The 23458-nt window shown below is 39.1% G+C and overlaps 1 protein-coding gene across 2 annotated transcripts in view; it reads left to right on the top strand.

Moving 5' to 3' along the window:
* The window catches only part of LOC124554678, a 234004-nt gene that overhangs the window by 68368 nt on the left and 142178 nt on the right, over positions 1-23458 (top strand). For both annotated transcript variants that reach the window (XM_047128296.1, XM_047128295.1), the window contains exon 3: positions 12264-12447. In XM_047128296.1, the coding sequence (XP_046984252.1) occupies positions 12264-12447 (184 nt within the window). The remainder of the gene's footprint in view (positions 1-12263; positions 12448-23458) is intronic.

Raw genomic sequence — 23458 nt, 5'->3', positions numbered from 1 at the left:
ATGTCCTCTGCTTTGTTAGTCAAGCAGAACTTTTGCAGAAATTCCATAAACTTTCAAACATATGTACAAATACTTCTCGAATCTGTGATTAAGTAGATGTCAGACTGCAAATCCTCGTTAGTGCAGTATTCATTCTGTGTGGAAGTAAGTGGATAGGCAGATGCTGCCATATCTGCTGAGTAGGGTGAATGCTCCAGCAGTTTCTGTTTCCCAGCATCTTTGTGAACATATGAATTGTCCTGGTGAGCAATTTCTTTTCTTCTCAGTCCAGGACTCTTCCCACTATTTTTTCACTACTTCTAATGGGTTCAAGAGACTTGCATACAATTTATCGGCTATTGTTCTGCCTTTTAGAAGATCACCAGTTACAATATTCTCCTTTGCACCCCATAAAGACAGTTGCAAGGGATGGAAGTGACTTTTGTCTGCTTTGGTGCAGCACCACAAATGTCACCACTCCAGCAGCAAAACAGCAGTTTGGGCAGTGGATGGAAGTGGTCAACATAAGTCACATCCACAGGAACAAATGTCAATACACAATCAGGTGGATTCTTTCTAGAATGGTCCAAACATTACTGAGAAATTAGTTCACACATTTGACTCTTGTCGACACCCAACAACTAGGGCATCAGTTACTTTGTAAGCCTGCAATCACAGATTTTCCAATTCAATATGTTGTGCATTCTTGATATTTTCACATGTAATTGTAGTTGAACTTTCTTTGTGTTGCTAATTTTTGAGACAAGTATGGCCGTATTTGAATTTAACCAGTTGTTCTTTGCACTTTGAAACTTGTAGAGGAAATAACTTACTTTTGACGACATTTGGTCAGTTTGCTATGGTCACAAATTGTCCTGATTAAAGAATTTTATCATGACTCTGTATTCCAGTTTATCCAATATAACAAAATGCACAAGATGATTTCTTTGGCAAGCTGTATAAATATTTTTTTAATAGATAAAGTTGACACTTGATCTTTGCTTTGCGCAACTTGAACTAACATAACAAAAACAAAATTTCATTGACATTTGCTTCAACTCTAGGCCAGGCCAAGAACTTTTAATTGGTCTTGTGTATTGTGGTGTCCTGTGGCCATCATACAATTGTGCCAACACCTTTATACAGTCAAGCTCTAGTGCTTGGTCTCTGGCGATGTGTGGTATCACATTCTGAACTTAATCCTACCGATTTACATGGAATACGCTTTCTCCACATTCAGGAGGCTGACAGTTCAAACCTGCATCCAGGCATCCTAATTTATATTTTCCGTGACACCAATTTTCTTGCCAATCCTTCCCTAATCTGAGCTTGTGCTCCGTGTCTAATGACTTCGTTGTTGACGGAATGTTAAACACTAATCTGCTCCTCCTCCTCCTCTTTCTCCAGGAAAGGGCTGTTAGAAGTATGTGCAGTGTAAATTTGTGAACTTCATGTTGCTGCTGTTTAAATGTTTAGGAATTGTAACATTACTGTTTCACTATGTATAAACATTCATAGAATTTATAATTAATAGAATATTCCCATTCATTGTGTTAATACAAAAGGGAAGACAGTGCACACTTCCATAACAGTTCATATACCATTAGATAATAATACACATCATTCTTCAGATTTCATTTTCAGAAGGTTTCCAATAGGAATTAAAAAGCACGTGTAATAAACTTCAAATTTCTAATTAAGCTGATATATTTCCTCTTGACACAGTCTTATTGATTACAAGCATTCTTAGCAGCAGTTATGTTTGTACTTTGCAGTAAGTTTGTACAGGGGCTGCCACTCTTAATTGGCATTGTTGAAGTACTGTGGAGTCAATAACTGGTTATTGCAAATAGTGAAGGATCTTTCATACAGTGAAACCTCACTTTTACACTTTCCAAGGGACTTCAAAAATATCATCAAAAGACTTGTCAGGGATGTTTTTATTATCTAATAAAGGTTTGTTATCTAATAAAACCCACTGATGCAACTGGAAGTGATAACTGTCTGGGAAGTAAAAACGTTTGACTTAATTTTAAACATCATAATCGATGTTTCTGGGAAGCCTATAGCTCTCATTCATTATTTAAATAATGAAATCCTGCACTATTTTCACATTTTTTCTTGCTTAATGATACCTTTCAAGAATTTATAATTTCAAAAATCATAATCGATGTTTTTGAAAAGCTTGCAGCTGTAATTCATTATTTAAATAATGAAATACTGCAGCAGTTACATATTTTTTCATGCTTAATGACACATTTCAAGAATTTTTTCTCATTGTCAAGTGCAAATATGTAAAAAGTATTTTGTGTGGTTTGAATGTGTGTTATTCTGCCTCTCATGCACTGTAGTCATCTTTTTGAGGTTATCAGGTAATGTGCCTCCCCAGTTCTGTAGAAAACTACACAAATACAAACTATAACTCACACTGTTTGTGTAACGTCACAAAAAATAATATGAAAATACTGCACTTGACAACAAAAATAAATTCTCATAACACGTTTTGCTCAGCATGATAAAATACGTATCGGTTGTTGTGTTTAAAATAAAAACATTTGAGCAACGCAAAGTGAATGACGATGTCAACTAGCGCTACAAGAGGCCAAACTCTGAAACACGCTAAATATGATTCGATAAAGGTGTCACAATGATCACAACACTCACGAAACTGCATTTGCGCAGTAGAGAGTTAGGAAATGATTGTGAATGGTCATGATATCCTTATTCGAATGAACCTAGTTACCCCCATCATCCATCAGGCCAAGTAGTGCTTGGCAGCGGCAGGAGATACGGCACGAATTGTTCCAACTTTTACATGTTTACTGATTCAAATCTGCTAATTAGAGTGCTCTGGTGTCAAGAAACTTAACCACATATTTGTAAACACTACTGGATGGCCAACATGCCAGCATCATTTTTGTTTCCTCAACAAATATTTTTTTGCAATGCGTAAATTGCATGAAAATTATAAACATGTTGATGCAAAATGGGGTGCAAACTAACATTGTGGAAATTGTAAATTTGACAGGAATGATAAAAAATGTCGTGAACGGCGGAAAATGTTAGTTCTGGGAACGTAAAAGTGGGGTTATACTGTATATTAAAAGAGTATCCATATTTGAAGGGTGCACCACAGGCTGTAGTTTCTGTACTCGAAATCAGCTTTAAATGGAGGCAATTGGTGCACATTAATATTTTATGTGCTCTGAGAAAAATAAATACAACTTTAAAACTAAATATTAATTAGACACTTTCGGATTTTCTTTTTCATTAGCAAATTCTACTATATCTGACACATTTATCATGGTAGTAAGATTTGCCACTCTGTTATCTAGTTTGTTGTTTCACAAGTTGAAAATCATGCGACTAGAATGCTTCCAGAATCATCAGAGCAGAAAATCGTAACCATAAGTGTGCAAAAGTTATTGGTCAAGACTTCAGAACAACTCTTGAAACTGCTACAAGAAATTTTTAATGAACAGCTCCAAAATTGTCATGTCTCCATTTCATTTCTTCGACTTCCAGAGGGTGTACTGGAAACAAATTATGAAGAAAATTGTTGACTTCTGGAAGGCTATTCTCAGTACTTACTAAATTATGGAAATTCCAATAAACAATCTTCCTTTGAGAAACCCACCCTATATCCATAGTTAGCACCTACCTCAGTGATAGATGGTAAGCAAATAATTAATAATACAGTGGGCTTAGATTACAACTTTTGTTTAAAAAATGTATTATCTTTTAACAAATATAATCTTACTGTGGAACTAAATATACATAAACTGATCAAATAATCTGCAACTTGAAAAACAATAGTGCACCAGGAAAAGCTGGATTTGTAACTGAAATGTTGGAAATAGGTGGCACAAATCTTTGAATCAATGTTGCAGACCATCTGGCATACTGAGAAGATCCATAAAACAGAAGCTTATATTAAGTAACTCACTATGTAAGAAACTGGATGAATGGCTGGATAGCTGGATAGATAGAGATAGATACATGCATACATAGAGAAAGATATATGGTAGTATAGTGCTAGTTTTATAGCAATGTACATACTCCAATCAAAAGTATCCAGACACCTGTTAGTGGACACTAATGGAGAGTGTGTCCACAATCTGCCTTCTGATTGCTTGAACTGTGCTGGGGATGCTTTCAGAGAGGTGTATGAATGTCTGTGGACCAGTGCCAGCCCATTCTTCCTAAAGAGCTGAAATCACAGAAGGAAGGAAGATTTGAGTTTAACGCCCCATTCAACATTGAGGTCATTAGAGATGGAGCACAAGCTCGGCATGTTTCAGGAATGGGGAAAGAAGTCGCTTATGACCTGTCAAAGGAGCCATCCCCTTATTTGGCTGAAATGATTTATAGTAATCATGGAAAACATAAATCTGGTTGGCTGGACATGCATTTGAAGAGTTATCCTTTTGAATGCCAATTCATTGCGTTATTAACTGCTCCACCCCGCTCAGTGAAACCAGAAAAGGTTGTGATGTTACACGCTTGGGTCTGGACCGAAGTCAACATTCCAACTCATCCCAGAAGTGTTCTATAGGGTTCAGGTCGGGACTTTGGACAGACCAGTCTGTTTCAGCAACGTTATTCTCCACAAACCATTGCCTCACAGATGATCCTGTAATGACGGGGTGCGTTTTTGTGCTGATACAATCATTCATCATCTGTGAACTGTTCCTCTATTGGTCACAGTACAAAATGTTGTAAAACATGTTAACATCCTTCCATATTTAGTGTTTTCTTAAGTGCAACAAGGGGACCACACCATAACCACCCTCATACTGTAACACTGTCTCCTCTGTACTTCACTGTTGGTACTACATGTGATGATGTGTAACGTCCTCCAGGCATTCAAAAGATTCAAACACTAGCATTAGATTGTCACAGAATATAGCATAATTGATCAGACTATATTGTCTGCAGAAATGAGTGAGTGATGTAGAGCTGCTTGACCATTGTACCCCATTTGTTTAAGTTCCTATGCAAAGTCATTGTGCTAACTGGACTGCTGGCAGTGCTTTGGAATTCACGAGTGTTTCCTTTTGCTGATTGCATGTAAAAGACGTCTGCAGTGCTCATGGTTCCGGTCCAGCAGTACATGAGGTCTTCCTGTTTGTGGTTTAGCTGTGGTTGTTACTTTGTGTTTCCGCTTTTCAGTCGCATCACCAACATTTGACTTGAGTAATTTTATAATGGTCGAAATGTCGCTGCTGTGTTCGTTACTCAGATGATATCCAATAACTAATCCACATTTGAAGTCACTGAGCTCTGCTGACCAATCCAGTTCGCTGTTACAGCTTCTCTACTGACAACTGTATACTCCCCACCTCCTTTTATACTGGTGGGTGCGCCTCTTGTGACATGTGGTCAATTACACATTATATATGGATGTCCAGAACTCTGTACCAGACTTGCTGGACCATAATCCGAACCAGATTCGAGTCCCCATCTAGCACGCAGTTTAAATGTACTGTTTAAATGTTATCTTACTTTAGAATTTATTCATCTGGAAAATTGTGTACCAAAATTTAAAGTTTCTCATGTTACATGAAACTGATGTCTACTTTTCATACAGTACATATTAAAGGTAAAACAAGAATATTAATTTTTGAATACAACTACACATTTATGTGCCTTACCTGTACGTGTGGAATAGCTTCTGTGACTTTACAGTTTAAAACAAGACAAGAAAGCATGGCACAGCACAGTGGTTAAGACACATAACTCACTTTCAGGAGGGCCATAGTTCAAATCCTTGTTTGACAATCTGCATGTAGGTCTTGCGTGAGTTCCATAATTAAGTTAATGCAAATGCTGGAATGGCTCATGTAAGGCTGCCTCCCTATATTTGAATTAAATGTTGATTCTGTCTTTAATTTGCTGTGATATTAATTTGACATCGGACTCTGGATTTTGACAGCATTTGTGAGCAGTTTAACTTCCGAGGTACACACATCATAGTAATGAAGTTCTTATCCATGTGCCCGAGTGACACGGGCTCTATCAAATTCCTAATATTACTGCTCCTTATATTATAAAACCTTGATGAAAAAGATATCTTGAAATTGGAAACAGTTCATTACTAACACATTACATTCACACAACTTCACAACTTTATTCAATTTTGCCAGTGCTTAAGGATTCAGTCTGGTCACCATAAAAAAAAAAGTTTTCCCCTTTTCACACAAAACTAACTTGAAGAGACAGTTATTATTTTTTTGCAACTATTTTTCTCTGTCCGGTGTGCATTTTGCACATTAAGCTCACCTGTGACCCACTCTGCTGCACTACTGTGCACCAAATTGGTAGGCATCAAAATACCACTATTCACAGATAATGAGACATACCCACCCCACCTATGGGCTCTTCACCACCATAGATGAGTAAGGGTGAAATGCAGTGTGTAGGAACTGCTGTCGATATTTGTACCCTTCCTCTTTTTGAGGGGGGAGGGGGGGATGCTCACACAGTCCATCCTTCCCCTTCAAGCTTGTGCACCATGACATCGCCATCAATGGAAAGTTAAACCCTAATCTTTCTTCTATCCTTATGCTGTAAAGAATATTTTCAGGATACTTTGTTGGTTTCCTGGAGAGGGTATTTTAAGGTGAGTATTGTGTACTTAATGTACAGGAACACCCGAACACTGCTGAAACATTTAACTCGTCTGTGACAGAAGTTGTAACAGTACTGAGAAAGTGTTGTATCCACAGACGCCATTGGGATTTTGTGCTACAGGGTTCATCTCCATGCTGTTGTAAAATTGGCTAGTCTGAGGTCCTCGGGCATAGATTCAGAATCTACTTAACAAACCATGACTATGCACTGGAAAGCCAGTTACAGTGGCTAGTGTAGGACACGTGCTTACAACCGCAGTTTGAAGATTACTTCTGTGATCACTCCTGTTTAGATTTTCTGTGATTTTTCTTGACCACTTCAGACAGATAGCAATATGGAGTCTTTTAGACAAGCAAAGACTTATCTTCAGCCAAATCTTATTCCACCATAAAGTTGTAATTTTATCTGTAATGATCTCACCCTTGACAGGATATCAAAACAAACCACAACCACAGAAAAGAGAAGAAATTAAGTATACTTTGCTATTGTGTGCTGTATCTTCACCCAGTTCACTATTTAGTAATTTGAAGGAAATTGAGTTTTGGTGGTGTTTTCTGTGTCTTGAGTCAGAAAGAGAACATTCAGTTGATGGCACATATGATCCAATCCTTAGGCTCTGACAACAGTTACCGATTACCGTAGGTTGATAGGAAATGCCTGCGACAAAATTAAGTGAGTTTGTCAAGATTGATACTAAAATAAGGCTTTTTACATACCTATTATTGCACCCATTCCACATTAGTCGGAAACCAGTTTCAAGAAAGAAGTGTAAAAGTTGGAGCATGTTTGCAATACTAATGTCATCTGCAAATGATGTGGTTGTGGGCAGTGAAATACGTGAAGAGACTACATGAACAGCACTGATAACCTTCGTGTTGAGCACCTGTAAGCTCCTCCTCCTCCTCCTCCTCCTCCTACATGAATAGTGTATAACTATTTTTTATGTTATCTAACTCACTTGTTCCGAGTATGTAAAACCGTGATAAACTGTACATTGGGCATAACTACATGATGTAGTGCAGTACTGGTCAACCTGGTCCCAACCACCCACTAGTGGGTGTTTCAGCTTTTGTGGTGGGTGGTAGGTGATAGGGTTTTGAAAATTATTTCCATTAGGTTTTCATAAAATTTTAATGTAGTGTTTGGTAAGTAATTATTATTATATTCTGTAATTTGTTATAACTTTGCATTATAAATTTCATTAAATAAAGATACTTCCCTATTTTATAATTCACCATTATTGAGCAACCCGTGGGTGATTAGAAAATTTTACTATTAACAGACAGAAAAATGGGCAGTAGGTAAAAATGTTGAATACCTCTGATGTAGTGTATTGCATAAGGCACTGGCCCCAGATTCAATAGGAAAGAGGCTCATGCTCTGTTTGGCCATCCTGATTTAGGTTTTCTTTGATTGTACTAAATCACTTCAGGCAAAGGCCAGGATGGTCGCTTCATAAGGCCATGGCGGACCACCTGGCCTCTCCTCTCCTTTCCTCCTCCCCACATGGTTAAATCCATGTGTTAAACAAGTTTGTATATATTATTTATGTTTCCTTTGCATTAAGATGACAAACAATGTATCATTGTAAAATGATCTTTGGATGAACAAATTACTAATACTAAAATTGAAAGAGGAAATAAAACTGATTTGGAGTACAAGGAAGGGATCTGAATCTGGGTCTTATGCTCAGTAAGCTGATGCACTAACCACTATGCCACCCTGACACAGTGTCTTTCACAGCTGTACGACTACCTTAGCACACATCCCTCTTCAATCCAAATTCCTATCTGTACCACAGCACACTTTGTATTCCCCCAAACTCGAACAGCTTTGCAGGGGCTCTTCAGCTTTATTGGAATAGCACCTCAGCATCAAATGAAACAGGGATCATGCCTGAAACCCAGGCATAGGTGCTTTGATGAAATGACACTACATGGTTCCAGAGACATTTTCATGCCACATAACTCTATGATGTACGTATATATGCAGACTGAAGTGACGAATGAAAATTTGTACCAAGGCCAGAATTCAAACCCTGGTGTCCTGCCCGTTAAGCAGATGTGCTAACCACTATGCCACCCAGAGTTTGAATCCTGTCCTTGGTACAAATTTTCATTTGTCACTTCAGTCTGCATATATAGTTTGATTTTTATTTTGTCTCGTGAGGCCTGGAGAACCACATTCCAGACTTTACCTACAGCATAGAAAGTCTGAGGTGATCACCTGGATGTCAGACCCAGGACTTACGTGTCAGTTGACAGCTATGCTAGCGTACAGAAGCATTCATTGTAGCTGACACAGATATTTCCTATTCGTGACACTAAAATTATCAAGGATGATTAAATGATAATTTTTTTTTCTCATTCTTTGTAGAATACTGCGTACTTTATACCCACTTGTGCACGCACACTATTCACTGTGCATAGAAGGCCAGATTTCTCTCCATTATCAAACATATCACCTCACTGGTTAGATCCTCTTGTTGTTCTGTATATACCATACATTTGTCTGTAAGAAGGATGCTCATTTTCCAGAAAGTCTCACAAGACCTGCTTCATGAAAAGTATTGAAAATTTCTCGCATTGAAACCAAGCACGGTGGCACAGCGGGTAGCACTCTGGTTTCACATTCGGGAGCATAACAGAGCAAATTCGTGGCCGGCCATCAAGATTTAGGTTGTCAGTGATTTACATAAATCACTCCACGCAGGTGCCAGGATGGTTCCATTGAAAGGGCACAGCTGATTTCCTTCCCCATCCTTGAAACATTCCAAGCTTGTACTCCTCTCTAATGATCTCAATGTTGATGGGGTGTTAAACCCTGATCTTTCTCACTTTCTTACTTTGAGCAACTGAAATTGTGCCCCTGTGTTTCCCTGTCTCTGGAGATGATTCATCAAGCATAAATTCCATAAAATATCATTAGAGTTAATTGTGACTCCTCAGAAACTGCTTTCCTTATGTAAAATGCATTGAATGTGCACATATCTCCTGTGACACAGTCTTCCAGGTGTGACTACACATCACTATATTTGAAGACTGTGTCCAGGGCTCTCTATAAAAGTGACATGCTTAACAGGATTGAGCTTGTGTAACCAGAAAGTTAGGCATATGTAGTTCTCACTAAGCACAATTTTGCTGAATGTACAGCTCTCCAGCATTTTCATAGATGAAAAATTATAATCCTGATTTGTATCCTGCTGGTCAAGAAAGATTCAGTCTTTGTTGTTATATGCTATCAGCTTCTTTCTAGTAACATATGTCATGATCCATCAAACCAGGTAATATTTGTTCACCTTTCTAAGTTACATTGGTAGTCTTCATACACCCAATCTTTTAGTGTGACACGACTAACAGAGGTAACTGTGTGTGGCAGTAGCTTCTGTAAACAATAATGAAGAAATTGTTTCAAATGGTATGCCTGCTTGTATTTTTTGTTATTGACGCTAAATTGGTAAGTATCTGTCACAATGTGAAATCTAGAAATGGTACCACAGGAATTCCAATGCCTACTTGATTTCACTGATGGGGTAGCTCAGATGCCTAGCCTAGATTAAATACAATTAAAATGTTGTAACTCGTTCATTCTGTGTATGGCTGTTTCTTAAACAGCCAGTGGAAGCTCTAATGATACTATGGGCATGTGCTATGTATCACCATTCCATTGAACAATCTGTCAGGGCTACTCTGCCCAACATGACAGCTATTTAAAATTCAGGTTTTCACCAAAATGCCACTGATTCTATGCTGAACAGTGTTCCCATCGAACTTTATTAAGGTTACATTACTGTCAGATTTGATTTTAAGGTTACAATATCTCATTTATTTTAATTGAAAGTGCATTGCTTGTTATGTGTTCAAAGACAGTGTAAGGTAGTATGTATATATTTTGTGGAACCACAAAAAGTAGTTGTCTGGAAATAAGTATTCATTTCAACTACTTCTTGTCAGATGACCGTCTTCAAGTCATGGCTGGTTAAACACTACAGCAACTGTAAGGAAGATAGCTTGGTGTTGAGTGCATCATTGTTTTTAATTTGTATCATCTGTCACATACCTGAGTATCTATTACATGATACATTTTCCAACAATGTGATGAATGATGCAACTAAACAGTTATTTATTTGACACCAAGATACCTTCCTTAAACTTGATGTTGTGTTTATTCATGACTTGAAGCTGGCCCATTGAATAGAACTAGTTGTTTGGCAGCAATTATCCATTACAACAGCTTTTAGTGGTCCTGCAGTGTCATTCTTTAAATAAATTGAAGCTGTGTAGCAAGCTATGTCCAGCAAATTTACAGTTAAAAGTCTTTTGTGAATAATATTGGATACTGGATGATTTGTATTGCTACTACACTCAGTGTCAAACACATCTACTATTTTAAACACAGTCACAGCATTCATGAAATGAATTTAATGTACCCGTACATTTTTTGAAGTGTATCATAATAAACTAATTTGACAGCTAAACACACTTTTTGTCTGACAAAATGTGCACTACAGTTAATTGGAATGTCATTAGGTTTCGTCTGCTTTGATTCATGCTTTAGATCTTGTTGCATGAGAATAGTTAGTGTAGTGTTGCATGAGAAACATATTTCTCACAAGCAATGGTTCTAAACCATACTCTGTACAATAAAGTAAGACTTTTGTCATTAAACCAGTTGTTATTATCTTTAAACTAATAAAGTTAAAATATTTTATTTTCCCTTATTGTCACATTTGTAAACACTTGCATGTTGTGAACACTTGCATGATGTAGATCACAGTATAATAATTTTAGTAATCTTTGACTTTTATTATTAAATGTGGAAATTTTTGTAGGATAACTGTAAAATCTATTCTTTGCATGAATTGACTGTGTAGTTATTGTTACTGAATCTCTTCTTAATCAAACGCTGTTGTAATGAAGACAACAAATAATATTTGTAGTACAAAATAATGATCAATATGTGTGTTGTCATACACTCCACCTTCTTCCTATTCACCAGCCTCCCCCCTCCACCTGCATTTGTGCTCTCTCACACACACACACACACACACACACACACACACACACGGTTGTAACACTGTTTTTGTTTGTTTTTTTTACAGAGCATTTGTGGTTAAATAACTTATTAGATGTTGTGTATTTCTGTTGGCATATGATTTTTAATCATTTTAAGATTATATATTCTGCATGAACTTTCATATTTGGCAATACGGTTAATCATTTCACATACTTTCAGAATCGCACAGCGGAGAAAGGTGCTGTATGTAATGTATGGTGTAATCGAGAACCAATTTTGTAGGTACTGATTCATTGTGTCATGTTGTTTTTGCATTCCACTGGTTTTTTTGAGAGCTGCATTAAATGTGTGTGTCCATACTCTGGGAAAGATTAGCTTTATAAACCTTGTAACGTGATTAATAATACTTTTTCATAGATTTTAGAACACTTACAAGTATTTGAAAATGATTTTCTGTTTAATTTCAGAACTGTTGAATGTGGCATAAATTATTTTTTCCATGCCTGATATTGCCATTTCTAATATCTCGATCAATTAGGCTCATGTTAATGATTTCTAAACACAAGTGGGACTTAAACTGAAATAATGTGAGTGGTGCTTACTAGAGTTGTTTTAACTGGGTGAACTTTATCTAGGTTAGAGAATGCAGAAAATTTAATGAATGGGGATCCATTGATGAAGAAGAAATTAAAAGAAGGAAAATTTATACCAATTTTCAAGGAACGGAAAAAACATGACCGTTTTAATGGCATGTCGGAGGAGGAAGTTTCGAAAAGAACGTTGCCAGATCATTTAGCACTTAACTTGGACATAGTTATTGTAAGTAGTTAAACTTATTACTTCTTCTATTACTGACATCTGTCAATGTAGTTTTCACTGTTTTAAAGTGTTTCTCATGTACCTTTGCTCTTTCTAGGTTGCACGGAATCAGTTTGCATTGTAAATTGTGAACTATAGAATCATACTTGTTATGGGGGAATAATGTGTTTGTGCTTCCAGTACTGGGTACTTTAGAATGTTTCTTATAAGTCTTGTTTGTATTCTATTTGAACATTCATTATTATTTTATTTGTAGAATATGTTGGAAAAATGCATTATGATTGCCATGCATTCTTTATAAAGCCCTGTTATCTTTTTATTGGTTATCGTATTAGTGGGCAAAGTTATGATATTACATTCATAGACTAATGCATTGAGTGAAGCAAATTTTAACTGTCATTTACTTATGTGCTTTAAACTTGAGCATGAGCATGAAATAGAAGTTGCTTCATTCTAACACTTACAAATGCTCAAAATATTGCTAATTTTTAGACCTTGCTACAGTGGGCCTATTTGGTAAATCTTTCTTCTACCTTTCTATTGATTTACAGCTACACTGTTGTTCATATTATTTTGCCCCAACAGCATATAATGGACACCATGAGTTTATTAAGTTACAGCTTTGTAGTGGGAGGATCTCTGTCTACAACCAATTTAAGAAAATTTAATGTAATGCTAAATGTATCCCAGTTGTTAGTTGACCTAGGATCTGCCCTGATCAAGGAATGTCAGCGACCGCTACAGTCGCAGGTTCGAATCCTGCCTCGGGCATGGATGTGTGTGATGTCCTTAGGTTAGTTAGGTTTAAGTAGTTCTAAGTTCTAGGGGACTGATGACCTCAGCAGTGAAGTCCCATAGTGCTCAGAGCCATTTGAACCATTTTGTACTGTTAGGTAGTTTCTAGTGGGTATAAGATTTAATTACTGATCAGTATGTAGTAAGTTAATAGAATTTTCCGTAGTTACAACAGAATTATTATGAGGCAGTATTGTAGTTGTGCTGTGATCGGTTCATCAGAAAATATTCTTGAACTCAGAAATGTATCAGTAAAATTCCTTTAGGTACCAAGTGTATCTTCCATGCTAACAGAATTCTTATTATTTACTTTATCACTTCATCAACTGTCTGTTTAAAGATTCAGAAGACACGGGGATCCTTTGATTTGCATAAATGAGGGTTACTAATGCTTTCTGTTAATAACTCATTCATTCTGGAAGAAATATACGTGTATCAAGTAAGTTTTTGTAACAGAATGGGCCACTTATAATATCTTTGTATTGGCACATAATTATTTCATTGTTGATTATAATCAAATTGTGTAGCCCATTGTATTATGTGAGCCTTTTTGGAAACTGCCTCAAGTTAGTTTACACACTCTTTTCTAGAAATATACATTTTCAAATTGCTAGTAGGTATTCTAAATGTGCAGGAGTGTTCATATTGCTACTGTGGATAACTGAAATCCATGTTCATTATCATGACTTCCTCACCCTACATCCCTTCCTCACCTGGTTTTAGAGCTCTCCTTCCTCTAAGATTCACTCTTTTCCATCCCACAGTTGAAGATGATCTTCCTCTACGTCAACTACCTACGTAATTCTCTACTGTCAGCTTTGTAGCCATTATCCGTATATTGCCTATGCAGTTGCAAATTTAGTTTATTTCTCTTCTGTGTCCCTATTATGTTGCATATCAAGGGTAAACACTTAACTCAGGACAATATTACCTTGTACAATTTATAAAATACAGAAGTCGGAGGCTGTCATAGGAAATCGCAAATATAATCCTTGTCAGTTAATATATAAGAACAGTAGTATACAAGTTTGGAGCTCAGGAACTATCTTAACATTTCTTTTAATAAATTAACAAACATTCTGTATTAAAAGTATGCCTCTTTCTATGCACTTTTCCTCAGTAAATATAGGCAATTTTTGTACACTTTTTGAATCTGTGTAAGTTCTTTTCTTAGTTTTGCATGAAAATGTTGAGGATTTCTAATTACACAAGTGGGTTCGAATCATCCTATATGTTTTACATTAGGTTTTATTCTGTTTGAAAGAAGAACTGTGAAATCATTCAGCAGTTTATTGGTTAACTTCAGCACTGCGTATACAAGATTGTTTAATAGTGTTGCACCATGGCTGTTTTAGGTAAGAATTTTAAGTTGGCTGAAATATTTTCATTTTAAAAGAATCAGGTTCTGTTATTGAGCAATCACCACCACCACCACAACCACCACCACCACCACCACCACCCTATTTTCGGGATTGCATAAGAAAACATTGCATTAGAATTTAGAACCATAAATAAAGCTTTTCACTTTTTGCACCATCAGCAACTGGTTAAAATTTATGTAATCTCGTTCTTAAAGTTAACTCTTGTGTGCATATGAATGCAAAACACTTCTTTCACTATATACATTACAAGTCTATAGATTTTGAAACATCTTCAATAGCAAAGATTAACACCCTTGCACAATGTGCGTGATGACTTGTAGCAGTTAACTGGTCGTCACTGTTTGCAGTCTACCACTATAAGCTCACCGAGCAAAATACACTGAAGTGCCAAAGAAACTGGTACAGACATGCTTATTCAAATACAGAGATATGTAAACAGGCAAAATACGTCGCTGCAGTCAGCAATGCCTATATAAGACAACAAGTGTCTGGTGCGGGTTGTTAGATCAGTCACTGCTGCAACAATGGCAAGTTATCAAGATTTAAGTGGGTTTGAATGTTGTGTTATAGTCGATGCACAAGCGATGGGACGCAGCATCTCTGAGGTAGCTGTGAAGTGGGTATTTTACCATATGAAGCATTTCATAAGTGAATATCAGGAATCTGGTAAAACATCAAATCTCAGGCATTGCTGCGACCGGAAAAAGATCCTGCAGAATGGGAGCGACGATGACTGAAGAGAATCATTCAACGTGACAGAAGTGCAACCCTTCCGCAAATTGCTGCAGATTTCAATGCTGGGCCATCAACAAATGTCAGCGTGTGAACCATTCAACAAAAAATCATCGATATGGGCTTTTGGAGCTGAAGGCCCATTCGTGTACCCTTGATGACGGCACGACACAAAGCTTTATGCCTCACCTGGGCCTGTCAGTTCTGACATTGGACTCTTGATGACTGGGAATGGGTTGCCAGGTCAGAAGAGCCTCGTTTCAAATTGTATTGAGCATACGGATGTGTATGGATATGGAGACAACATCAGGAACACGTTGACCCTGCATGTCAGCAGGGGACTGTTCAAGCTGTTGGAGGCTCTGTAATGGTGTGGAGTGTGTACTGTTGGAGTGATATGGTACCCCTGCTCCGTCTAGATATGATGCTGACAGGTGACATGTATGTAAGCATCCTGTCTGATCGCCTGCATCCATTCATGTCCGTTGTGCATTCTGATGGACTTGGGCAATTTCAGCAGGACAGTGCGATACCCCACATGTCCAGAATTGCTAGAGAGTGGCTCCAGGAACGCTCTTCGGAATTTAAACACTTCCGCTGGCCACAAAACTCCCCAGACATGAACATTAATGAGCATATCTGGGAAGCCTCGCAACGTGCTGTTCAGAAGAGCTCGCCATCCCTTCGTACTCTTACGGATTTATGGTGTGCCCTTCAGGATTCATGGTGTCAGTTCCCTTCAGCACTATTTCAGACATTTGTTGAGCCCATGCCACGTCATGTTGCGGCACTTCTGCGTGCTTGCCGGGGCCCTACACGATATTAGGCAGGTGTACCAGTTTCTTTGGCTCTTCAGTATGTAAGTCAGTGCCTAAAAAAGCACACAATCACTTTGGAGTCTGTTGGTGGTGTACAGGCAGTTATGTGACCCTCCAACACTAACCCGTTGTGCATGTGCCAGTTGGTTGTATGGAATTTTGCTCAGTAAATTGGGTTGATATGGAGGTTTTGTAAAATGACACAAATGAGCTATCATGTTTGAATGCGCCAGTAATCAAATTGTAAATAAAGTTGCTTGACTTTTTGGGATATCAATGTGGGCTGTCCAACATGTTTTCAAGGAGTGGTACACCACTTGCAGTTACATAAAATGGTATAAGAACAATGATTGTAAAAAAGGTCATAATTGACAAGGATCAGATGAGTATCTTATGGTTTCAAACCCAACAGGAATTAATGCTGTCCATGAATCCAGTTCCATCTGGACTAGTTTCGGAGTGAACTAGATGAAAGGAACTGTATGGTATGGACATTTGGTATCTGGTGTCTGACAAAATGCTGTTTCTCACAATGTCATATAAAGCCTGAGGTATCCAGCAGACTAAACAACACAGAAATTGGACAAATAGCTGACTTGAGGCATGTAGTGTGGTCCAGCGAATCACAATTTTGCCTTGTTTCAAATTATGCAAAGCATCTAGTGCACTGACAGTCCGATTAGACATTTAACCCCCTTCGCGGGGAACCACAGTTGTGTAGAACTTTTATGTGAAATAAATGAATTGTAATTTATAGTCAAACGGCAGACATTTCTTACAGTAAGCTGTTGGTGGCTCCGTGAAGTTTTGGGGGTGTTTTTGTACCACATCTTGGACACATACATTCAGGTTACAGTGAATGTGAACCAGAATGTTTATTTCAATATTCTCTTTGACCAAGTGTTCACCTTTCTTCTAAAACTTTGTGACGAGTATGCACCTTGTCCTCAAAGATGAGTTAGCTGTGTTCACAGGACTGCACACATATCTTCCCAGTCTGATGAACCCCAGGCCACCCTTCGTACCCCAACTGGCTAGCTAAATTGCCTAATCTTAACATTCAAGTGGGTACGCCTATGTATAAAGTGTGCCATGCACAAATAACAGTATCTTGTACAGTTCCATTGTTGTGTTGCAATTTCGAATCATTATTGCTTCAGCTAACACTGTGATAAGTTGTGCTGTCAAACAGGCAAGTGAGCAACAGTCATATAAAATAAATGGTGAGCTAGGTGAGAGAAAACGATTAACTGTTCGTGCAAGAAAATGACCCAGATTTTGAGCTGTAAGCACAATCCCACAAAGAGGCAGATGTCTAAATGATAATTAGCAATTGAATAAGTGGTTGACTGGGATGTGATGCAACTGCGCTGTTTACTGATCCAAGTGGGTCATTACTGTGGGGGTAACACTTGTATGAGGTAACAGTGTGATATAACTAATAATTATTTTAATACTGTTTAATGAAACAGTGATTTAGCTCATATAATGTTGGTTTATTTAAGTGTGATTTTGCTCATACATCTTTACCTTGGTAACATGAAGACATCTATTATTTACATGTATACAAAGTACGCTACGAATTTGCTCGTGTTATAAAAAACGGCCTGCCCGTTCGAGGGTTAATTGCATAAAATAGTCAGCGCTGTTTGGATTGGCAATTGAACCTGAAGAAACTGTGGACTATCCTCCTCAGCCAATTGAGGTCACTGTCAGTGCTAGAGGCAGTGTTACACAGTATTATTATAACGTCTACTGGGGATGATTCATTTTTTGTTCTGAACGCTTACATTAATTTTCACCTGAAGTTTCATCTTCCACTGACATAAATCTAAAAGACATGTCGTATCAGGCCCTGTTGCACTACCTATTAGATTTTCATTTAATATCCTTTGGAATTTCCTCTTTTCCTACCTTATGTTTACTAAAAATCTCTCATGTTTGACTAAAAGAAATTCAGGGTGCTCCTGTTCAAAAAAAAGTGTAACAGAGCAGATACACAGAATTACTGACCATTGTCCTTAATGTCCATCTGTTACAGGATCCTAAAGCGTGTTCTAATTTTAAACAGTGTGGAATTCCTGGATGTTCTCTCAAAGAATTAACTTGGATAGAGGAACAACAACTCATGTGAAAGACAGCCTCATTTTTCATACCTGATATCTTGCAAATAGTAATACAAGTGTGGAGGTAGAGCCCGTCTGCGTAGATTTCCAAAAATACGAAAATGTCAACTGGTTGTGGAGATACAATCTTATGGAGTACTATTGCAAATGTACATAATTTGCTCAAAGAATTTTGTACTGGGAATACTCAACATATACAAATGATTGATGAAATATGGACCAGTATCACTCAGCTTGTTTGCTACTAATGCTGTTCTCTACACAAAGGCATCATTTTCCTGTGGCCACCGAGGGAGGTCTCGCACTAGCTAGGACGCTGGACTGGCATTTGGGCGGACAACGGTTCAAACGATCATCTGGCCATTCTGACTTAGGTTTTCCGCGATTGCCCTCAATCACTTCAGTCAAATTCCGGGATGGTTCCCTTGAAAGGGCATGGTCGCCTTCCTTCCCCAGCCTTCTGTAATCCAATAGGACTGATGACCTCACTGTTTGGTCGCCTTCTCCAAATCAACCGAACCGAGCGAGGTGGCGCAGTGGTTAGCACACTGGACTCGCATTCGGGAGGACGACGGTTCAATCCCGTCTCCGGCCATCCTGATTTAGGTTTTCCGTGATTTCCCTAAATCGTTTCAGGCAAATGCCGGGATGGTTCCTTTGAAAGGGCATGGCCGATTTCCTTCCTAATCCTTCCCTCACCTGAGCTTGCGCGCTGTCTCTAATGACCTCGTTGTCAACGGGACGTTAAACACTAACCACCACCACCACCACCACCACCACCACCACCAGATCAACCAACCATCTCCACAATCTCTCTGGCCAACAGGAAATGCAGAATGAGTTTGGCAGAATCCCACATGGTGTACTTAATGATAACTCTGTTTACATCTAAATAATAACAGCCTTATGATGAGAGAGAACCCCATAGTATACAACTATGAAATTACTGGTAAACTCTTAGAGTTTATCACTTTATTTACATATGTAGAAGTATTACTACAGAGGAGATACGGAATGGAGTAAACAAAGAAAAATAGCACTAGGGAATGTGACTGAAAAAGTGTAAAGTTCTGCCACAGCCCAGCACATCTAGAAAGAGTTTAATGTGACCAATTCATTGTATTGCTCCAGAATTTTGACTGTTTATACACTCCTGGAAATGGAAAAAAGAACACATTGACACTGGTGTGTCAGACCCACCATACTTGCTCCGGACACTGCGAGAGGGCTGTACAAGCAATGATCACACGCACGGCACAGCGGACACACCAGGAACCGCGGTGTTGGCCGTCGAATGGCGCTAGCTGCACAGCATTTGTGCACCGCCGCCGTCAGTGTCAGCCAGTTTGCCGTGGCATACGGAGCTCCATCGCAGTCTTTAACACTGGTAGCATGCCGCGACAGCGTGGACGTGAACCGTATGTGCAGTTGACGGACTTTGAGCGAGGGCGTATAGTGGGCATGCGGGAGGCCGGGTGGACGTACCGCCAAATTGCTCAACACGTGGGGCGTGAGGTCTCCACAGTACATCGATGTTGTCGTCAGTGGTCGGCGGAAGGTGCACGTGCCCGTCGACCTGGGACCGGACCGCAGCGACGCACGGATGCACGCCAAGACCGTAGGATCCTACGCAGTGCCGTAGGGGACCGCACCGCCACTTCCCAGCAAATTAGGGACACTGTTGCTCCTGGGGTATCGGCGAGGACCATTCGCAACCGTCTCCATGAAGCTGGGCTACGGTCCCGCACACCGTTAGGCCGTCTTCCGCTCACGCCCCAACATCGTGCAGCCCGCCTCCAGTGGTGTCGCAACAGGCGTGAATGGAGGGACGAATGGAGACGTGTCGTCTTCAGCGATGAGAGTCGCTTCTGCCTTGGTGCCAATGATGGTCGTATGCGTGTTTGGTGCCGTGCAGGTGAGCGCCACAATCAGGACTGCATACGACCGAGGCACACAGGGCCAACACCCGGCATCATGGTGTGGGGAGCGATCTCCTACACTGGCCGTACACCACTGGTGATCGTCGAGGGGACACTGAATAGTGCACGGTACATCCAAACCGTCATCGAACCCATCGTTCTACCATTCCTAGACCGGCAAGGGAACTTGCTGTTCCAACAGGACAATGCACGTCCGCATGTATCCCGTGCCACCCAACGTGCTCTAGAAGGTGTAAGTCAACTACCCTGGCCAGCAAGATCTCCGGATCTGTCCCCCATTGAGCATGTTTGGGACTGGATGAAGCGTCGTCTCACGCGGTCTGCACGTCCAGCACGAACGCTGGTCCAACTGAGGCGCCAGGTGGAAATGGCATGGCAAGCCGTTCCACAGGACTACATCCAGCATCTCTACGATCGTCTCCATGGGAGAATAGCAGCCTGCATTGCTGCGAAAGGTGGATATACACTGTACTAGTGCCGACATTGTGCATGCTCTGTTGCCTGTGTCTATGTGCCTGTGGTTCTGTCAGTGTGATCATGTGATGTATCTGACCCCAGGAATGTGTCAATAAAGTTTCCCCTTCCTGGGACAATGAATTCACGGTGTTCTTATTTCAATTTCCAGGAGTGTAAATTATGCATGGCGCAGACATGAAATGAATCCAGATTGTAAAAGGTCAATGCAGCTCATATGAAAGTTTACGAGGTATGATCTGGGAACTTAAATGCGAATATCATGAAGAAAGATGAGCAACATTTTTGAAAAACACAGTTGGGTAAATTTAGTGGCAGACTGTACAACTTTTCAACACCATCCACTGTATGTGGTGGTTAGGGGCCATAAGAATTATAGAGGAGATTAGTGCACATAGAGAAACTTAAGACCCATTTTTTTATTTAATTTTTGCTTGGTTCATATTGAACTTACTAGACAGCATACTATTTACACATCAGTTAGAACAACAAATTGCAGCTGCTAATGTAATTGTTAAGATTTCTTTTTGTCATGTGCAAATTTTTGTGTAATATGCAAAAAATAATCTGCAGCTAATAGCGAAAGTGAGCAGAAAATCATTAAGACCTATGAGCTAGCAAGGCAAACACAGTACTGCAGCTTACCGGAAATTGTACAAAGGAATTCAGTACTGAATTGGACAGCTGTTGCTGCCACAGTGGGGAATGGCACACTAAAAAAATCACCCCTTCGAGTGTCTGTCAGTCACATTGTTGTTCTGATCCAGGTGTAAAAAATTGTTTATATATTGTCATAAAATTTCACCATCAGAGTATGCAGAATTCTTGCTTAGGGAAGAGCCAGGACATTTCTTTTACAGGTGATACTACAAAAATTCCCAGAAGCTGATGTATGTGAACCAGAGAAGTGTTTTCCATTAAATGCACACAAGATGGACATTAAAGAATCACATTTAAATGCAAGCAGCTGTGAGGGAAATGAGTTATATAGAGGAAAAATTAGTGAAGGTTACATGCCATTACAGCACCATGTTGTGTTCTGTCATGAACATCATGGTCATAAAAACATCCACAATCAGCTGCTACAGATTGGAGTGCAGTACATTCAATGTTAATTTAGCTAAATTACTGCAGCGGATCATAACAACATTTATAAAAATCACGTGATCAACATATTTTTTAATATATGATGATGACATTGCATTTAAACTACATGATTTGCTTTTATTTGGTTTCTTTTTATTGTAACTAAAACCTTCAGGTAGGTGAATGAAATAAATAAATGAACACTCCTAACCCCACAAGAATATACTTTTTGTGTTCAGACAGCTGAGTTAAACTGAGGAGAAAAGTAAAAGATACGAAGTTCTGTGCTGCTTTTGCAAGATTCAGGCAGCCCTAATCACCACCAGAGGAAAAATGCTCCTATTGGCGCTCAAAAAAGGCTAATATGCTCATCTTTTACAAGACTCTGACTGAAAAGTGGGGTGCCGGCTGCTTCATTCTACCTTCCTCACTACCTTCTCACTTCCTCATTCAGCCCAGCTCATTGCCATTATCTCTTTGTGTTTCTCAGTTGCTGTCTCCTGTCTCACAGCCGCAGTCTCCTTTGTTCTATCCTACTACTACTGTCTCCTTTCACTGTAACTGTCCCCCTCTTGCTCTGTCTTACTGCTACTATCTCATTTATTCCTTCCCGCTGCTGCAGTCTCTTCTCACTTTTCTCTCTTCCTCGTTGTCATTGTCGTAGACTGAGCCATTATCACTGGCTCTCACTCACTTCTACTTTCTCCTTATCTTAATTCCTCTCTCACTGGCACTATCTCCTTCACTCTTTTCCTAGCACTGTTCTGTCACTGTCATCTATGTTCCCCTGCCACTGTGCCCCTCTCTTTCTCTCTCTCTGCCACTGCCTCCTTCACTCTTTCTATACCACAAGTACTGTCTACTATTTTTCCAGTGTATACTACTTTTCCATCTCTTTCCCACTGCCACTGTCTCCTTCTCTTTCAGCATAAAAAAGCACAGATATGTTCACTTGCCAAAATTTTTAAAGGTCTGAGGAAGGTAGAATGAGGTAATTGGTACCCCATTTTTCAATCAGTATTTTAAAACATGAGCATTTTACTCTCTTTTTTGTGGTCTGATATGAGTATTTTTCCACTGGTTCGCTTCTCTTCCCTGCTACAGCAGGACATGTCACTCATATGAAAAGAACTTTATGGGTCAGTACCGTTTTGATAGTTTACTTGTGTGAAATTGAAATAACGCAAAACTAATTGTACATCTTGGACCAGATTTTATGTGCACAAAATTTGCATTAGCTTCAGTATTACAATATGGATTTCCCAGAACCCTTTTGATGATAACTGAGACACTTTACGCCATATTTCTCCATGTTACACCACTTAATAAACTATGCTTTTGCCTTATATCAGATATTATGTGCAGATTTTACACCTAAAAGTAGGGTAAATTTGAACCTCTGCACCTTGGACTTGGATAAAGAGACCAAGAAAATTTTCAAGGTTTTTAGATGTTGGAATCTTAGGAATATATCATAATAATATCATCCATTTGCTATGCATAGCTGTCTCGGAATCTGCAGCTCAGTTCTGGTACCCAAAAAACCATGTTTTTCAGGTTTTCTCAGGAACCACATGTGAACTAAATAGTGCGTCCATGAGCCTCTTAAGGCACACCATAGACCACATATAATGCAAAAAGAACCAAAGGACTTCCTC

The sequence above is a fragment of the Schistocerca americana genome, chromosome X (genome assembly GCF_021461395.2).
Source record: "Schistocerca americana isolate TAMUIC-IGC-003095 chromosome X, iqSchAmer2.1, whole genome shotgun sequence".
NCBI lineage: Eukaryota > Metazoa > Arthropoda > Insecta > Orthoptera > Acrididae > Schistocerca > Schistocerca americana.
This window is presented reverse-complemented; position numbering and strand designations above follow the sequence as displayed.